Source organism: Limulus polyphemus, unplaced genomic scaffold, assembly GCF_000517525.1.
Source record: "Limulus polyphemus unplaced genomic scaffold, Limulus_polyphemus-2.1.2 Scaffold4973, whole genome shotgun sequence".
NCBI classification, from domain to species: domain Eukaryota; kingdom Metazoa; phylum Arthropoda; class Merostomata; order Xiphosura; family Limulidae; genus Limulus; species Limulus polyphemus.
In genome coordinates this window covers 37,722-55,320 of record NW_013670583.1, presented here as the reverse complement: position 1 = coordinate 55,320, position 17,599 = coordinate 37,722, and the positions used below count along the sequence as shown (strand labels likewise).

Genomic DNA, 17,599 nt, shown 5'->3' with positions numbered 1-17,599 from the left:
GTGTCATTAATGTTGCTTTTTTCAGATGAAAAAACCCAATCAACTTGTATATCAAAACAAGCAACATCAATTTCTTGACAACCTAATGTTTATGGGAGCACATGAAGTACCAAATGCTGAAAGTATTAGGTCACACCTGTAACAAAGAGTTGGAAAAATGCTAAAATTCTTATCTCAAACACATGCTGGGAAGCAAGAGAAATACTAAGTCTGAGAGACTGAATATTTGTTGAAGCTGCTTTATACCTTTCCAAAAATAATCAAAACCATTTAAATTACTCATAAATATTTCAAATTGCATGTTTAATATGACAATGTGAACATATTTTTTTATTCAGTAAATCTATAATATGAAAACTAAAAACATACTTTAATACAAATCCATTTAATAATCATTGAATATTTACCTACAAAAAGCTGTCAGACTTCCAATCTTTCCCACAATTTCACAAGTAATCCTATTCAGCTTACTTACTTTAATATGTCTATAAGGCTATAGTACACAAAGATATAAGTTACATAATATATTTGCCTGCATCTTTTACCATTTTTTCTTTTGGCATCAAATCAGTAAACATAACATTTTGCACATTGGGTTTCCTGAACTTCAAAGATACTCAAAAGTTCACTGTAGAACTAAAATATAAAAGTTCTTGGAGTTTAAGACATATCCAAATTTAAAGCTAAGTAATTATTATGTCAAATGCAAATATAAAACCTACTATGAAAGGCTAATGTAGTATTTATCTGGAAAGGTATTGAATAAAGAAAATAAAATAGAGATTTTTAAATTCTAAGACTATTATTTTGTAGGGTATTCAAAATTCTAATAAACAACGGTGAGTAAGATCTTCTGCAATATCTTATGCTTGAGCCACAGGAGCCAATAACTCATGAACTTCCAGAAAGTATTGAAACTTGATATATTGTTTTCACTATAGTCTAATCTATATTAAAAATTATTATTTTCTTTTTGCACATCATTTTCTAAAAGTTATGTATTACTATTCAAAGTATTTGTCACTTCACTATGTTTACTACAAAGTTAAAAAACAAGAAGAAAAACATACCATTAAGTGAAGGAAGCACATCAATGTAGGCACGATATAAAGTAGGTAGGGCATCATGGTGGATGTGAAGTTGTGGAAGGTTGGGGATAAAGTCATTACCAACCAAAAAACCCATCAATACCCAATCATCAATAATATTTTCCAAATTATATTCAAATGGCAGTGATTTCTGAAAATATCATAATGTTTAATTCTGTTAATACATTTCAGCATATTACATAAAAATTCTAGTATGTAGTAAATTCTGCAAATTTTAATGTGCATTTGAAAATTATCATTGGATAATTAAATTAATAAAGAAAAAAACAACAGAGAAAAATACTTATGAGTACACATTTTTAGATATTTGTAGTTATTTCATCTATAGATTCAAAGTTGCTATCACTGAGTTCAGGTCGACCAATTGAAGGAATTATTTTAAGGCACTTGGATCTTAGTTAGAAAACCAGTTAAATTACAATAGTTATAGGACATTGTTTGCTTTGTGTTCGTAAGTGCAAATTTCAAATAAATAAAAACTGCTTTAGTTACTACTAATATCATTACAACAAACTATGGCTATGGTTTGTAGGAGGGCCAATAGCAAAAAACAAAATGCCAAACATAAGTACTAAATTTCTTGTTTTTTATGTATATTTTTTACTTACTGTCATAAAAAGAACTCAAATGTAAAATTCAGAAACTTATTAATTTAAGTAAGGTAGATAAAGAAAAAATAATGAAAACATTTCTGAATGAGAAATGCTTGTGAGAAGCTTGTGCATTATATCATTCACTACTAAATTTGGGCTATGCATTCACTGTGTGATTTACAGCTTCTATTTAGAATTATTAGACAGATATAGTTCAAGGAGCAATAAAACAATAAAGTTAAATAAAAACAAGATGTCAAGTGTCACGAGCTTTAAGGTACTTGAGAAAAACAATTTTCTATTACAATCTGCAGTAATTCTAAAAAGTTTATAGTATTTCACTCAAAGCTATTCAAGGGCCATGTGCAATAGCTATCCCTAACTTAGAAGTAACAGACTAGAGGGAAGACAGCTAATCAAATCTACCAACAACTCTTGGGTTACATTTTACCAATAAATATTGGGATTGACCATCACATTATAATGCCTCCATGAATGAAAAGGCACGTTCAGTAATGAGATTGTAATCCATAACTAATCTGATCAAAGAACATAACTAACACAATATGAAATATATCTGAATCACCCTTCTCTGTATTTTGATATATTTCAATATTTTTTGGTGGTTAGAAAGTTGGTCAAATCAACTGAGTTAAGGTAGAGAAAATAACAGATAAAATATAAATTTTTACTGAAAAAAAATGTTTAATATTAATTTAAGAGGTTTAAGAGATTATGCAAATGAAATCTGAAAATTATAAAATGAAAAACAGTATTTTTAAACTTAACATGAAAGTTATCATTTTTCTACAATGAAAATATATTTTCAACAGGTACTTACTTCTGCTCACATACATAGCTATTCTTGTTCAGTACTGCCCTCTACTTCTAAACAATTTTTCATATGCCACAAGCCTTTCACTTCTACACACCTCTCATTTCACGTTTAACTGATTCTCACATGAAAATTATCATGTGACAAACTTCCACCAATAGTAGTGCCACACACCCTTGTGCCCCCCCTCTATGATATTCTACCTAACTATCACTTCGAGTTTAAGCAGAAACGTAAGCACTGGTTGACAGTTGGGAGGAAGGGTGGGAAGTGTGAGCAGAAGTAAGTACCTGTCAGAAATACATTTTCAGTGTAAGAAAATTACAACTTTAGAGAAGGTACTTAATTACACTCATATACATAGCTAGAATCCCACGTTGAATAGGTGGAGGGACCAGTGGAAGGGATAAAATGAAGCATCCGGAAGACACCTTAACAAAGGGAACCCTTTAATAAGAGGATTATATGTGGGAGACTACACCACTTCTGTCCTAGGTATACTCTTCGCCCAGATATGGAAAAGGTGCAATAGATCCGGGTAGAAAATTGTGAGGAGCACATCCCAATGGGAGAGAAATCGGTTAGACAGTGATCCTAACTACACTATATTATAACTTCAATCTCCCTGATGAACAAACAGAATGTGGGTAAAATAAGGGATGTATCCCAAAACACAGAAAGGCTAGGGTGCAACGGACCGTACATGGCAAGCCAACTGCATCTAAAACGTAACAGCCAGGAACTGACATCCATGCAGGGGTAGGAAAGAAGATTATACCATCTTCACCTCAAGTTCAGCTAACCAGAGGGAGAAATCCCACCACCCATCTGTGAACATGTGGGCAGAGTAAAATAGAATATACATATATATCCCACTCAGATCAAACAGACTGGAACCATCTCAAATGCACTAACATCCTTAGCATAAACACATAGAGGAGTAGTGCAAGAGGAAGAAGCAGAGCATCCAACAAGTGCACCCACTGTGAACCATAAAACTGGGGTAGTGCAATCAAGGCAAATTGAGTGAGGGACCAGGGATACCCTGAATACATGTGTGAGGACTTATGTTGATTGGTTCAGCTCTATATCCAAAACTCAACTGCTGGGAACCGACAACCATGCAGGAGTAGGATGATGGATCCCAATCAAAGGGGTGAGCTGCAATTATGCCGGCACAGTACATGTGTGAGTACACTGTGCTGATTAGTTCAGTTTTAAATACAAAACTCAATTACCAGTAACTGACATCCATGCGAGGGTAGGATGAAGGATTCCAATTGGTACTACATGAATGTTCACAATATGTTGATTGGTTCATTTCTAAATCCAAAACTCAACTGCCAGGAACAAAGTTCCATGCAGGGATAGTATGAAGGATCCCAATCATTATGACACCATGCTTCAAAGCTACAACATCCCTCAGACAAGCCCATGCAGAGATGGAGTGTCCATTTGGAGAACATCTTGTTATCTATACCAGCAGAACACCACCACCTTACTTTCAACTGAACAGAGTCTTTATTGTTTATATTGTATATCTTATACAATGGAGAGGAATATTCACACCAGAAACAATGCAATGGGTGACCACAAAACACTATTTTGAAAAGCAAACCAAACCCATTTATCCAATCTAAGGAATGGCATATTTATGAAGCAAAGATATCATGAGGAATAACCCATGAATGATCTTGTGGAACCCCCCCATCTCTAGTTTGTGTGATTGTAATGAACAGTGTGCATTTCTTGGCCATGGAAATTAGGAAAGCGAAGTCAACATGGCCTTACAATGTGGGGTTTAGTTTTAAGTGATTGAAGTATATCTGGACAGGTACCACTCACCATAGAGCAGGATCCTGATCAAAACATGGGACAGGCTCCTGAAAAGTAATATATATAACAAAAGAAAGAAAACACTTACCCAGTTAGTCTCAGCAAAGAGTGAAGGATGGCAACAGGTAGAAAAAGGCCCCCTGATGAGGAAGAAATAGCTACCTAAAGCAGATAATGGGAAATGAATGTATGAGGTGTAGTCAACAAACGAAGTACCTTTAACAGACAGCGAGGCTGAGATGCAAGTAAATGGTAACGTGCCTGAACGGAGTGAAGACACTAGAAATTGATTATGGGAAAAAGGAGACAAGGAATATAAGGCCAATCGAATAACAAGCTGAACACAATGGGTCAGAGGAAGGGAAAAAAACTTAAAGAGAGGAGTGGTGCAATGTAAAGAAACTGCGAGAAATGGAGCATGTATGGGACAGAGAAGGTCATTTGAAACTGGCCGAGAATAAAGGTAGAAGATGGCAAGAAACGAAAGTGAAAAAAAGAATATTCTATATCAGCTCCCAAAGTGTAGGTTTGTAGAATCAATCCAGAATGAAAAGAATATATCGAGTCAACACAGCTGAGAAAACCAGATTTGTGCTGGCCAGAAAAGATCAATTAGAAAGACCTGACCCAGAGTGACATGGATGATCAAAATCACCTTGGGAAGAAAAGTGATGGAATGAGAAAAGCCAGGAGAATAAACTGAATCAAATCCCAACTGAACATATCAACAGCCTGGGAGAGTGGATGATGAACCAGAGATCAAAAACAATAGAGACAACTTGGAATCAAGAAAGGAGTCAAACACTTCCCATGAAGGAGTACCCCAAAGGAGTCAGAGCCACCAAAAATTTGAGGATCTGGAATGAGGCTGAAAGTACCTGGAACATGACATGCCAGGAGATACATTTCAAGTGTGAGAGTTCAAAAAGGGAGATCCACTGTCTACAAAGGAAACAAGAATGAGTGACCCCTTGAGGAATGATATAAGCCACCACCATCAAATAATCAGAATGAAACATGAAAATTAGTCAAATCCAGACAAGAGGAAGAAATTGAACTAAAGCACATTGGACTGCTGGAAGTGCAAGAGTGTTAACATGGTAAGACCATTACCCTGAAGCCTCCTGCTGATTAACCCATGCTTCCCAACTATGGAGATGAGCATCAGGGAAGAGAAACAAATCCAGATGGAGGGGGGGGGGGGAAGATCAGTAAACCTGACAAGGTGGTGGATATGTTCAACCACCAATGCATATATTCAAATATGGAATGAGGAATGTTAAGAGGAGAATCCAAAGGAACCCTAGCAAGAAGAGCCCATGGGTCGTGCAGCATCTCCTCAAAAGATTGCAAATGAGCCACATCCAAAGGTGGAAGTGCTTCCATAGAAGTCACATCCCCCAATGCATTAGAACCTAGCTGTAAGATAGTGAACCATAATGGTGTGGATAACAGAAAGCTCCATCAAATCCATTTGAGGATGAGAATGGATGATTCTGACAGAAGTGGGTGATTAAAAAGGCACTCCCCAAATAGCCAAAACTGTTAGGAAGGAGCTAACCAATTCCAGATGTCCAAGTAGTGTAAAATGCAGACCACCTGACAAAATACATATGGAACTGAAAAAAGTCTGATGAGTAAGGCACAAAACTGGTGCTAAATCACATAGCAATAAAACCTAAACTAATTTCCCGAGAAATGAAAAATAAGAATGTGTACCGAAGGCATTTTCAGTCCTGAAAAAATTGCCCACCCAATTGTGATCAAAGACTACATATTACATATGGGGAAGAACTAAGAAGTGATTGAGGCAGGCCCAATTGATCCAGGATACAAATCAGCATTGAGCATACATGACGAATGGAGAAACCCGTAGGTAGGACAGGTAAAGAATGGAAATGTGTCGGACAAAAAACATAAATAAAGAGGGCAATAACTCAGAATGCAACAAAAGAGCAACCAAAATTTAATTTCTTTTTAGATCCAAATACAGCTTAATTACAACATTTGATAAATCATAGTAAAGTTCTATGGTACTGATGTCGTAATTTATGATTTTTTATTTATTCATATATATATATATATATAAAACCTAAAATAATAATTTGTTTCATATTCTCCTTGTGCAAAATTTTTAAAGGCTTAGCAACCTACATCAAGCAGCAACCGAGTACAAAGGTCGTAACTAGAAAAGATAATTGTTTGCTTTACTTGTTTATTTACTGTTCTGCGTTTTAAGAAAAGCATGTTTAAGAACTTATTTCAAAGTAACATTAATCTATATACATATGTAATGTATAATAATTGAATTGTGACTGTATTTTACAAAATACTAGTTGCCTAAAACACAGCCAAGACAAGTTACTTTATACAGACCAAAGGTCACCTTTATGTTATCTGATACGGTAACATGATTGCACATGAGCCATGTCACCATAGCTTCTGTATTTTTAGCTAGGCACGGGTGAATGGTCAATATAATAAAAATAATAAATATATATAAATGTATATTGTTATGAGATTTAAACTATTTAGTCTAAACATTCATGTTTTCATGTTATAATCTGTGTTCATTCCAGAATAAAATATGTATAATTTATGTTTATTTCCTAATTTTGTATGGTGGTTGTGAGATGAGTCAAATTTACTGAACCCATACATAGATTAATTATTGAAAATAACATATAAAATATAAAATTTTTCTTACGAAATGTTTGATAACTATTTGGACATTATAAAGATTTCACAAGTGAAATTTCAAAATTTTCTGATGCATAAAAGTATTTTTAATGTTAAGATTAAAGTTACTTTGCATGATAGATAGGCAAGATGTGAAAAGAAAAAAAAAAGCATGAGAGAAATATTGCTTTAAAAACCCTTAAGACTTAATAAAAAAATTAGATGTTTTGTATATGAAAGCATTGTAATGTTTACTGATAATCTCCCAAATTTCGTTAACATTTGGTTACTGATTTAAAAGTTATAGCATGAAAACTATAACAGACACAAAATGGTTAAGAGGTCAGTCCCAGGGACTGAGCCTAATATGAGAGAGTTAAACACGTGAATCAAGAGGTGCATGGGAGTCAAAGGCTTGTTGCATTTCAAAATATTTTTTGCAAATAGAGGGCAGCACTGAATGAGAATAGCTATGTATGTGAGCGGAAGTGAGGCACCTTGTTGGAAGTTAACATTTTCTTTACCTGAAAATGTGTTTTGATAGATACTCACCACTACCGACAGAATAGCTTGATCCTTCACAAATCTACCTATGAGATTTGCATGACACTAGCCTTAAGCTAACTCCTACCTTAACATGAGCAGTACTAGTTTATGATGACATCATCATATGACAATAGCCCTCCACTAATAGGAGGGCAATACAACTTCCTTGCACAGTAGTTCCCCCTAGGCACTTGTGCTCCAAATAACTTCGTTCTTAAACAAGGCAAGAAAAAAGTGCATCAACGGGAGACTGCATCTCATATCAACCAGGGTATACTCTTTGTCCAGAAGGAAAGGAATGGAAAGGCAAAGAAACCCCAAATGGCACAAAGATGGGCAGAATTTTTGCAGAACCAATCGAGCACCTGCACACATGTAGTCATCAAGCCAATACATGTAGTGTTGTTAGGGCATGATCAGACTGTATGGTGTGTCTGACCTCAAAAACTGAACAAAAAGAGATGGGGGTGATTAACCATCTTGCTGCAGGAGGAAGACATACTAGCTGTTTGAGGGGTGACCCACACTACATAGACAGTGCCACCACTGCACTACATCCCACCATATTGTGCTGGTGAGTAACTTTCTTAGGTCCACCATCCCAGTAGTTATGAACTGGTAAGTGACAAGAGTCCATGCTTCACTTGAAGAAGGAGGCAAAAACTCACACTGGGGAGACCTGAAGAAGTGCCTTGAACCCCACTGGACACCTGTTAGAAAGGTTTTTTTACTGGAAACAGTGCAATGGGCAACTGCAAAACCCTATATTTAAAAGCCACCAAAGAAGTGGGCAGTCACTTCCATGGTGTCAGCTTTTTCCATCGGGCAAATGATCGGGCAAATGAGTAATTTTTAATACCACAACAATATGCTTTTGACCCTCCTGATGAAGCATTCTAAAGCATGAGGTAAATTAAGTAACTCAGGCAAGTTTAAAAATAATACATAAAAGTATATAATTGAACAAAGACATTCTTTGAATGCATATCTTTCAACAGATATTTAATAGTAATATAAACTCATAATATGATCTAATAATATTATTAGTACAATGCCCTGTTAAACAAGTTAAAGAATTCAAGCTAGTGTTTATTTTAGAATATTAATATTAGAAAAACAATTCTGTGCTGTGAAAAACCTCTAACTACACTACATATTTGTTACAGTTTTTTCTGAAGTGACTTGAATTTTCATTCAACTTGTTGTAACATTTGATAAAAACAATAGTTGAATTTTATCAAGTCAGAAAAATTAATAGGGAGAAAGCCATTAACGTCATTAGTTCAAAATATAGGGAAAAAGATATTCATTCATTTTAATCAGGTTTTGCATATTTATTTTACTATAAAATAATTTTTGACTCCCATTTACAGTGCATGATTTAAGAATGTGGCTATGTAAAACAGCCCAGCATAGTTTCTTAATGACTTCTGATCTGTCACAAGCATATCTGTCATAATAGCATTTATAAATTTTAATATTAATTTTTCCTATGTTTTTTCTGTTTACAACATCAACTCTACTGAAATAAAAACAACTGTAAAAAATTAAACAATTAACTGTTTTATTATATAAATAAGAAAATTTGTAAAACAAAAAATTTGAGAATTTACTACAGGTGTGTTTGAAGGTTTATTCACTGGCAAGGAATTCAAAGACAGTTACTAATATCTGATGGTTTGTCAGGCTTATTTGTTTGATTTGGATGTTTGGCATTTATTGAAAAAGCAACTAGGCTATCTGTGTCAAACAACTGGTAAAAAAGCTGCAGGTAAAAGAAAATAAAATGTATAAAGAAAACAAGTTTAAACTGTAACAGTGCCCAAAAATTAGGTAAAAATCTAAACAGAAGTAAAAAGGCCAATGGCCCATAAAAAACTAAAAACATAATCAACTTAGTCAGTGTTACCATTGCCAATGACACTGTCCAACATCAGGGGTAAATCCTTAGAAAACACATGTCTAAAATGGTGCCACCACTGACATTTCCCTAGATGAACCCATTAACCTTTGTGTTAATCTTATTTTTAAAAACAAGCAATATATTAATGGACTCAGCAGACAATCTTTCAGACTGCTGATGGAATTTGTCACAAAAAACTGTTTTTCAGTTCAATGGTCAATTATATGAACATATCGATGGAGTCAGTATGGGGTCTAGCTTAGTACCTGTAATGGCTAATGTTTTCATTTGCTTTCATAAGAATATTTGGCTGAAGAACTGTCTCCTACTGGTTTCAATCTGCTTATTTATAATCGTTATATTGATGACATATTTGTAGTACTCAAAAATGAAATCTGTAAAATATTTGAACTCTAGACATGTGAACATTAAGTTCACCTGTGAACACCAACAAGGTTCTCATCTTCCCTTTCTTGACACACAAGTGTACAGTAAAGAAAGAAAGTTTGATGTTGGTTGCTACCAAAAACCCGCTTACACCTGTCTATACAACAACTTTGACAGTTTTGTTCCTCTGCATTTCAAAGAAAACCTGAAATGTCTTACAACTTGTGCACAATGAATCACCAGTTCCTGCAATCTTTTAGAGCAAGAGTTAGTTACACTAAAATCAGTTTTAAAACTTAACTTCTTCCCGAACAACTTCATAGATTCTACAATCAATAAAACCATTCAACACTACCTCAAGCCAGATCACCAAACTATGTTGTCCCAAAGCTACAAGTAATGATCTCTCTAGCATACACAGGCTCACACTCATGAACCTTGGTGAAGAAATTAAATGCCATAATTAACAATCTATCCACAAGTTCACCTTCAATGTGTGTTTAGACCACTATTAAGAATTAAAAAATTTTTAAAGTTTAAAGATCGAATACAGTTCTCCCAACAGTCTTGTGTCATTTATGAATTCTGTTGTTCCACGTGAGGGGGCAATTACATTGGATCAACAGTCAGAAGACTGGGGGATCATTTAAAAGAATACTCTAATCCTAGGTTCAAGGACAGCTCAATCATTGTTCAACATGCACTAGGTGAATGTGATGTGGTCCCATCCCCCAATATGTTCAAAGTAATTGACAGTGCTGAAAATGAGACTATACTATGGGTGAAGGAAACTCTGCTGATTCTTCAGAACCTAAAACTAAACAATCATCAAAGCACTATTGAACTTTTACTGTAAATATAGGAAAATGAACTTTATTTCAACTTTCATGCTAAGCAGTAGGTTTGATCTTGAAAAGCTTGTTATGAAGTTGCTCACCCCAAGTCAACTGCCAATTAACACAAAGCCATGCCTTGATCACAGGACCATAGTCTATAAATGGAACAGGCAAGGCTTTGACAGGACCAGAACAGATGGACTTAGCTGCAGTGTCAGCTTCTACATGATCCAGGGCAACAGAAATGGCATACAACTTGGCGTAGAACACAGAAACTGTAGAGGGGATCCTGTGAGCAACTACTGAGCCATAATAAACCATGGCAGAGCCCACAGTGTCATCTGATTTTGAACTATCTGTATAAATGGGAACAGGAGAATGGTTCAAAAGATGTTCAGCAAAAAGAAGATTGTACTTCCAACAGGGAGTATCCACCTTCCTCAGATGACTCAAAGTAAGGTCATTGGTGGGAATGGACTGATTAACAGACTCAGCAACGTCATCCAATGACAGACCAAATTCAGCCAGCTGTGCTTGGATATGAAGACCAAAAGGAGGAATGGCAAACCATCTATTCTGAAAGAGCACAACTGACCAAGGAAGAAAGACACAACCCCAGGTGGGATGTTGTGATAAGGATCAAAGCTTGGTTGCATATTGTAAAGAAAGTTATAAATGGCAGAGGTGAAGAGGACGTTTGTGGGACTCAAGTGTCAAACCCTGGACTGGTTAAGTGAGGAAAGCCCTTGCCCAAGATGATGTACAGGGTCCAACACCTTAATGGCAAAGGGCCTGGCAGAACCATATACCAGAGACCCATAGTCCAGCTTGGAACATATGAGGGCACGATAGATCTTTAACATAGTAACATAGAACATCGATCTGCTCCTTAAGAGGTGGAAGAGAGGACACAGAGGATGTTCAGTGCCCTTGTATAGTTAACAGGAAGCTGCTTAATGTGAGAAATGAAAGTAAGCTTATGGTCAAAGATAAGCCCAAAGAACTTGCCTCAGGAACCATGGGAAGAACAACACCACTGAGAAGGAGCTCAGGTTCGGGGTGAAAACCCCATTGGTGGCAAAAATGAATGCAAACGGTTTTATAGGAAAAGAAGGTAAAAGTATTTGCAGTGGTCCACTTCAACATGCAAGTGAGGGCAGTCTGAAGCCTCCAGTCAATAAACTTCATGTTCGACAACCGACAAGAAATGCAGTAGTCATCAACACTGAGGCTATTCGCAACAGTAGGAGGAAGTTGTTTAATGAGAGCACTGATCTTGAAACTGAAATGGGTGACATTTAAGATACAGCCCTGAAAGACTACAAGTACCTGTGTGAAAGAATAGGAAAGGGTCAAACCCACACGAACTAGGAATCTCCTGTCAAGTAAAAAGTTATAAATAAAAATGGGTCCACAATGGAGCAATGTCGACAAAAACCACATTGGGTGAGTGTAAGGAGGTTGTTTGATTCAAGGAACCGAACAAGACATGCATTAACCATCCTCTCCAAGACCTTACAGACACAGCTAATCAAAGCAATTGGATGACAATTAAAAGGAATCTTGGGATATTTCATGGGGTTTGGAAAAGGAAGAACAATAGTCCTGAGCCAAGCATCTGGAAAAACATTCTTCTGCCAGATCCGGTTAAAAACAACTAGAAGAGCAAGAAAAGTAGGAGAGACATGGCACAGCATCTCATAGTGAACATCAGCAGGTCCCATTGATGTACTGCCAGACCAATAAAGAGCAAGCTTAAGATCCAACAGTGTAAAATGGGTGATTATAATCATAGAGTTAATCAGCCCGAAAGGAAAGGCGAGATCGTTCAGCCCAAGACTTGATGGCCAAGAAGGCAAGAGCAGAGACAGAAGTGCTTAAAAGATAAGCAAAACTCTCTGAAAGAGTATTGGCAATACTTTGTGCATCAGCAACTTCCTGGCCATTGGAGAGTAGGATGGAAAGAGGATGGGAAGCACACTTCCCATTGACCTTCTGAATCTTGTCCCAGACGACTTTGAAACTGGTGGTAGAAGAGATGCTGGTGTTGAAATTAATCCAAGATTCCTTCTGGCTTTGACATCTGACCTGCTTGGCATGGGCACAAGAGTGGGATACCTGCGAAAGCTATCCCAGGCCTGTTTCCATGTTTTCTGTGCCTGCTGGCAGGCAGAAAACCATGGATGAGGATACCATGAAAATTCTGTTGAGGTTTTGGGGATAGAATGAACAGCTGCTTGAATTATAGAATCAGTTACTGCCTCCATGCACTCATTAACCCTTTCTCCATGGGTACCATTTACTGCGCATGACACAAGGTTTTAGTGTCTTACATATAAAAGTTTATTATACTACTTTTTGTTTAGATTATACAAATTAGAATAGCATAAAATCTTAGCTAATAATCCATATTTTAATAGTATACAAGTTTTAAGTTCTTAATTCTAAAAGGAAATATATAAAAAAATCCTGAGTTTTCATTATTGCGACGCACGTGACAAATTTTGTCTTAGCATGTCATCATCCCTATTTTATCCATCACCCCTCGAAAATGTACAAAATTAAACGTAAAATACTCTCTATAAAAGTATTATTGCTCAAACAGACCATAATTTTTATAGCTTTTTAATTTTGTTTGGTTACAGAGCTATCGAATAGAAAATCAGACCCGTCCTGCCACACCCACTTGTCACATCCCCTCTTTCACAATTCGTTGATAGTTCTCTCTTACGTTTCATTATATATTACCTATAACCAATAGAAAGTCAAGGTTTTCATCTATCAAATGGTGTATTGTATAATGTTGTGTTCTGAACAGATAACTGTCAATTTCACTCGGAGTAATCAAAATCGTTCCCATGGGAAAGTTAGCGACTAGCTTGGATGAATTTGCAATGGCTTTTGTCGCATAGTTAGAAAGTCTTGAAAATTTTTAGAAGTAAGTGAATTTGTCTACTTCTTTCATGTTATTAGTCTATATTCTTTGGTGTATTATTTAATTAAATAAAAATTGTTAAGTGCTTTACTCTAATGACTAAAAAAATCAAGCATAACTCACCTCGACAATCGAGGGCAAGAAAAAAGAAGATTGGGTAAGTACCTTATTTCTTCTTTTCATATTTATTATTATAAAAGTAACTAAAATTAAAAGTACGGATATTTCTAAATTATTTAAGACTAGAATAGGTAAAATAAGTAATAATAATAATATAATTAAAATTGTTCACATATCACTCATGCGAGCAGCTCGAGGGTGATGTAATTCGATAGCGCAATGTGAGCTGCACGTTCTCCAAGAGATTTACAACTTATAATGGTGCGGATAGCAGTTAGACACGGTTCATAGGGCAATAAAACAATAAAATTTAATTATAAATAGATGTATAATGTTACGAACTTAGAGCTACTTAGGATAAATAAATGTAGTTTCATGTTACAATTTAAGTCATACTAGAAAGAAAAGAAGGTTTAATTTTCGATTTTTTTGGGTGGTTATGAGGTCGGCGAATTGACTGATCCCATTTTGAGATTAGGGTAGAGAAAATAATATAAAAACTATAAGGATTTAGTGAAAAAAACCGTTTGAAATGCATTTAGGAGGTTTTAGGGATTACACAAAAAAAATTTGAGAATTTTGAGATGATAAAAAGTATTTTTAATTTTAAAATAAAAATTACTTTGCACACGGCCTATTCAAAAGAAATACTCAATATATTCATGGACAAAAGTTTATTTTATTTTCTTTTATTAGAAATACTTCACTAAGAAATATGACTTTTTGTATGTGAAAACTTGTAATATTAACTGAAAGACTGCCAAATTCTGTGAAGATATACCCAATACATAGAGAGTACAAAAGGTCACGTGACTCAGTCAAATTGACCGACCCTGTGTTGAAGACTAACAACAGCAAGATCTAGTTCCAGGAGAGTGGTGAAGGAGAGCCACTCTCCTGCTTGCTCCAACTTCCACCATAGCACTCAGGTCAGGTGGCATTGAGCACGGCCAATCTCCTTTAAAACAATAGGAAAATGATCACTGCCCCGTGGATCACTGTCAACCTTCAAAGAAAAATTGAGAGAAAATAAAAGGGAAATAGATAAATAGATCAACAGCAGTAAAAGACTACTAGATGCATGTAAATAGGTAAATGAACCAGTACTGAAGAGAGAAAGATTGTGATCTGAGAACACACTCTCCACAAAATGACCCCTCCCATAAAGACCAGCACCACCCCAAAGTGGATTGTGTCCATTAAAGTTTCCCAAGATGAAAAAGGGAGATAGCAACTGTTCGATGAGAGCATCAAGGTCTGATTGATCGTAAGTCTCTCCTGGAGATAGGTAGAGAAAACAAACAGTGATGCTACGACCCACAGAGATTCGGACAGCTACAACCTCCATGGGTGTGTTGAGTGGCATGAACAAGTTGGGTATGTGCTAGTAAACCAGCAATGCCACACTTCCATGAACTCGTCCAACACACAACCTGTCATTCTGATATAAGAAAAACTGAAGAAACGTGACAGTGGAGGAGAACCGGGCGGAGAATCCATTTTTTTGCGACCATGACGTATATCTTTGGTAGAGAGGTCTATCAACCTCCATGGAACCTGCCCTGGGTTGAATGGACAGATCTTTGTCGGAAGAAGGAGACTCCAGTGACCAAGGTCATGACCAAATAACAGTTCTATACCTTGGGGCCGAAAAAGATGAACCAGAGCAGTCACTGGAAGAAATGATGGGGACAGTGACAGGAGCAGACGTAGGCTTGTCAACTCTTGCAAACATAGAGGACAAAAGACTCTTTACATTATAAGAGAAGGACTCTGTTGGAGGCATGGAAAGATCTGTCTGTACTTCCACTCTGGCAGTGGAATGTAGTGCAGCAGTATATATCTGAGACAGAGTAGGGGACAACAACTTCTGAGCCTCGGGGTAAGTAATGTTAATGACAGTTGTCAAGTGCTGTACCTCTTTTTGCTCCACCCACTTAGGGCAAGAACAAAAGTAAGAGGTGGGAACCACCACAATTGACACAGTGAAGGTCCAGTTGACACTTATAGGCATAATGGTCTTTGTCACCACAACAAGATGCCTTAGAATGTCCAAACCACTGACACTGGAAACATCTGAAAAAATATAAAGTTGTACCTTACAGTTCAGATAACCTGCCTTAACATGGGCAGGCGTACATTGCAATGTAAACGTCAAAGTCAGAACATTGTTAGGTTGCAGAATTCCATCTTTCAAGTGGAAATGGATGCATCGCACAGCTGAAACTTCTTGGTTGGAGAAACCAGCAAGGATCTCCAACTCAAGGATGGTCTTTAAATCCCTCTTAATGATAATTCCTCACGAGGAATTCAAAGTAGCATGCGAAATAACCTCAATAGGCATGTCCCTAATTACCTTTGATTTCAGGAGCTCACTGTGGTGTGCTGTAGATATTTCTACCAAAATATCCCCAGAATGTAATTTCTTGACTGACTTTGAAGAGTCAGCAAGCCCTCTAATCCCTTCTGGATGAAAAATGGAGATATTTGCCCTAACAATTTCTCAGTCAAGTAATGAAGAATAAGAAAACAAGGTACAGGAACTGACTTGGGTGGTGACTGTGTAACAGTCTTCCATATGTGGTTGCTTATATATTTACTGTTTTTTTTATTATTTTATTTTTTCTGGATTTGGGGGTCCATAAAAAAAGAAAATTCTTCAGTGCCCACTGACCCCACCCACTCGGGAGTCCTACGAAGGGACACACTACAAAGCCAAACAAATGACACTGTAGTTACACCAAGGCTTCATGAGCACAATACTCAAACAACAACATCAGACAATGTCCACAACACCTGTTGAGAAAGCCCAACACTGGTAATTGGTTGACCCTGGCCCAACAAGGCCAGCCAATTGACCCTGGAGGAGCTACCCCAAGACCACTCGCCTACAGGAATTCAAGACCAAAGTGGTGTGTTAAAATGCCACTGACACCTCTCAAACACCAGGATCCACCCCTTCACAGATCACCACACACAGCAAACATATGGGTGGATGTTCAGATCCCAGAGAAGGTAAACTGAAATACAGAACTTTCCCTGGGAGGTCCTCTCACCATGTACAAGAATCCACCTCATGGGTGGTTTGTCAGGTAGTATTCAAGTGGTATCAGGTATTTTTTCTCTTTTTCACAGAAACTGTTTGACAATACTTGAATAGTAATCATACATTAAATGTTACTCGCATAGAAAATTTGATCTTTTGATTTGTATAATGCCCATTGCTTTAAGAAAAGTTTTTGTACTAAAACACACACACCCCACAAAAAAATCATACATAGTAGTTTTTTCTGTGTATTGGAGCAGACCATTATGATCAAACACACAGAGTGGTATAATGTGTGGAGACGGCTTGAATGGGTAATGAAGAAAAACTTTAATACAAGTTAAATACATATTAAACTTGTATTAAAGTTTTTCTTCATTACCAATTCAAGCCGTTTCCAAGCATTATTAGTCTCAAAATGGGTTCCTCGTCATCAAATTTGAACACAGAGTGGTATGATTAGTAACTACTGTTTCAATAAAATGTACGGAATACTTAGTGTACTTGACATAAGAGAAGTGTTATAATTTCATAAGTAGGAAACATAAAATATATGCTTACAAAAATAATAATTAGGTTGAAAAAAAGAGTACAGGTGTAATTCTACAATTCCCTTCCTCCTCAGCCCTCATACAAATTAAAATCAGGTTTTCTAATTTACATAAAAGTTCTCTCTCTCTCTCTCTCACATATATTCTAGAACATGTACACTTTGTATATAGAAATGTTTTATTTTGTAATTATATATATATATATATATATATAATTACAAAA

General features: G+C 36.3%; 1 protein-coding gene across 1 annotated transcript in view; it reads right to left on the bottom strand.

Annotated features, from left to right (window-relative positions):
- Nucleotides 1-17,599, bottom strand: part of LOC106471935 (5'-3' exoribonuclease 1-like) — a gene marked incomplete at its 3' end in the record, with an annotated part of 68,154 nt that overhangs the window by 17,389 nt on the left and 33,166 nt on the right. Inside the window, exon 7 of the mRNA XM_013932558.2 lies at nucleotides 1,071-1,239. Coding sequence (XP_013788012.2) covers nucleotides 1,071-1,239 — 169 coding nt within the window. The remainder of the gene's footprint in view (nucleotides 1-1,070; nucleotides 1,240-17,599) is intronic.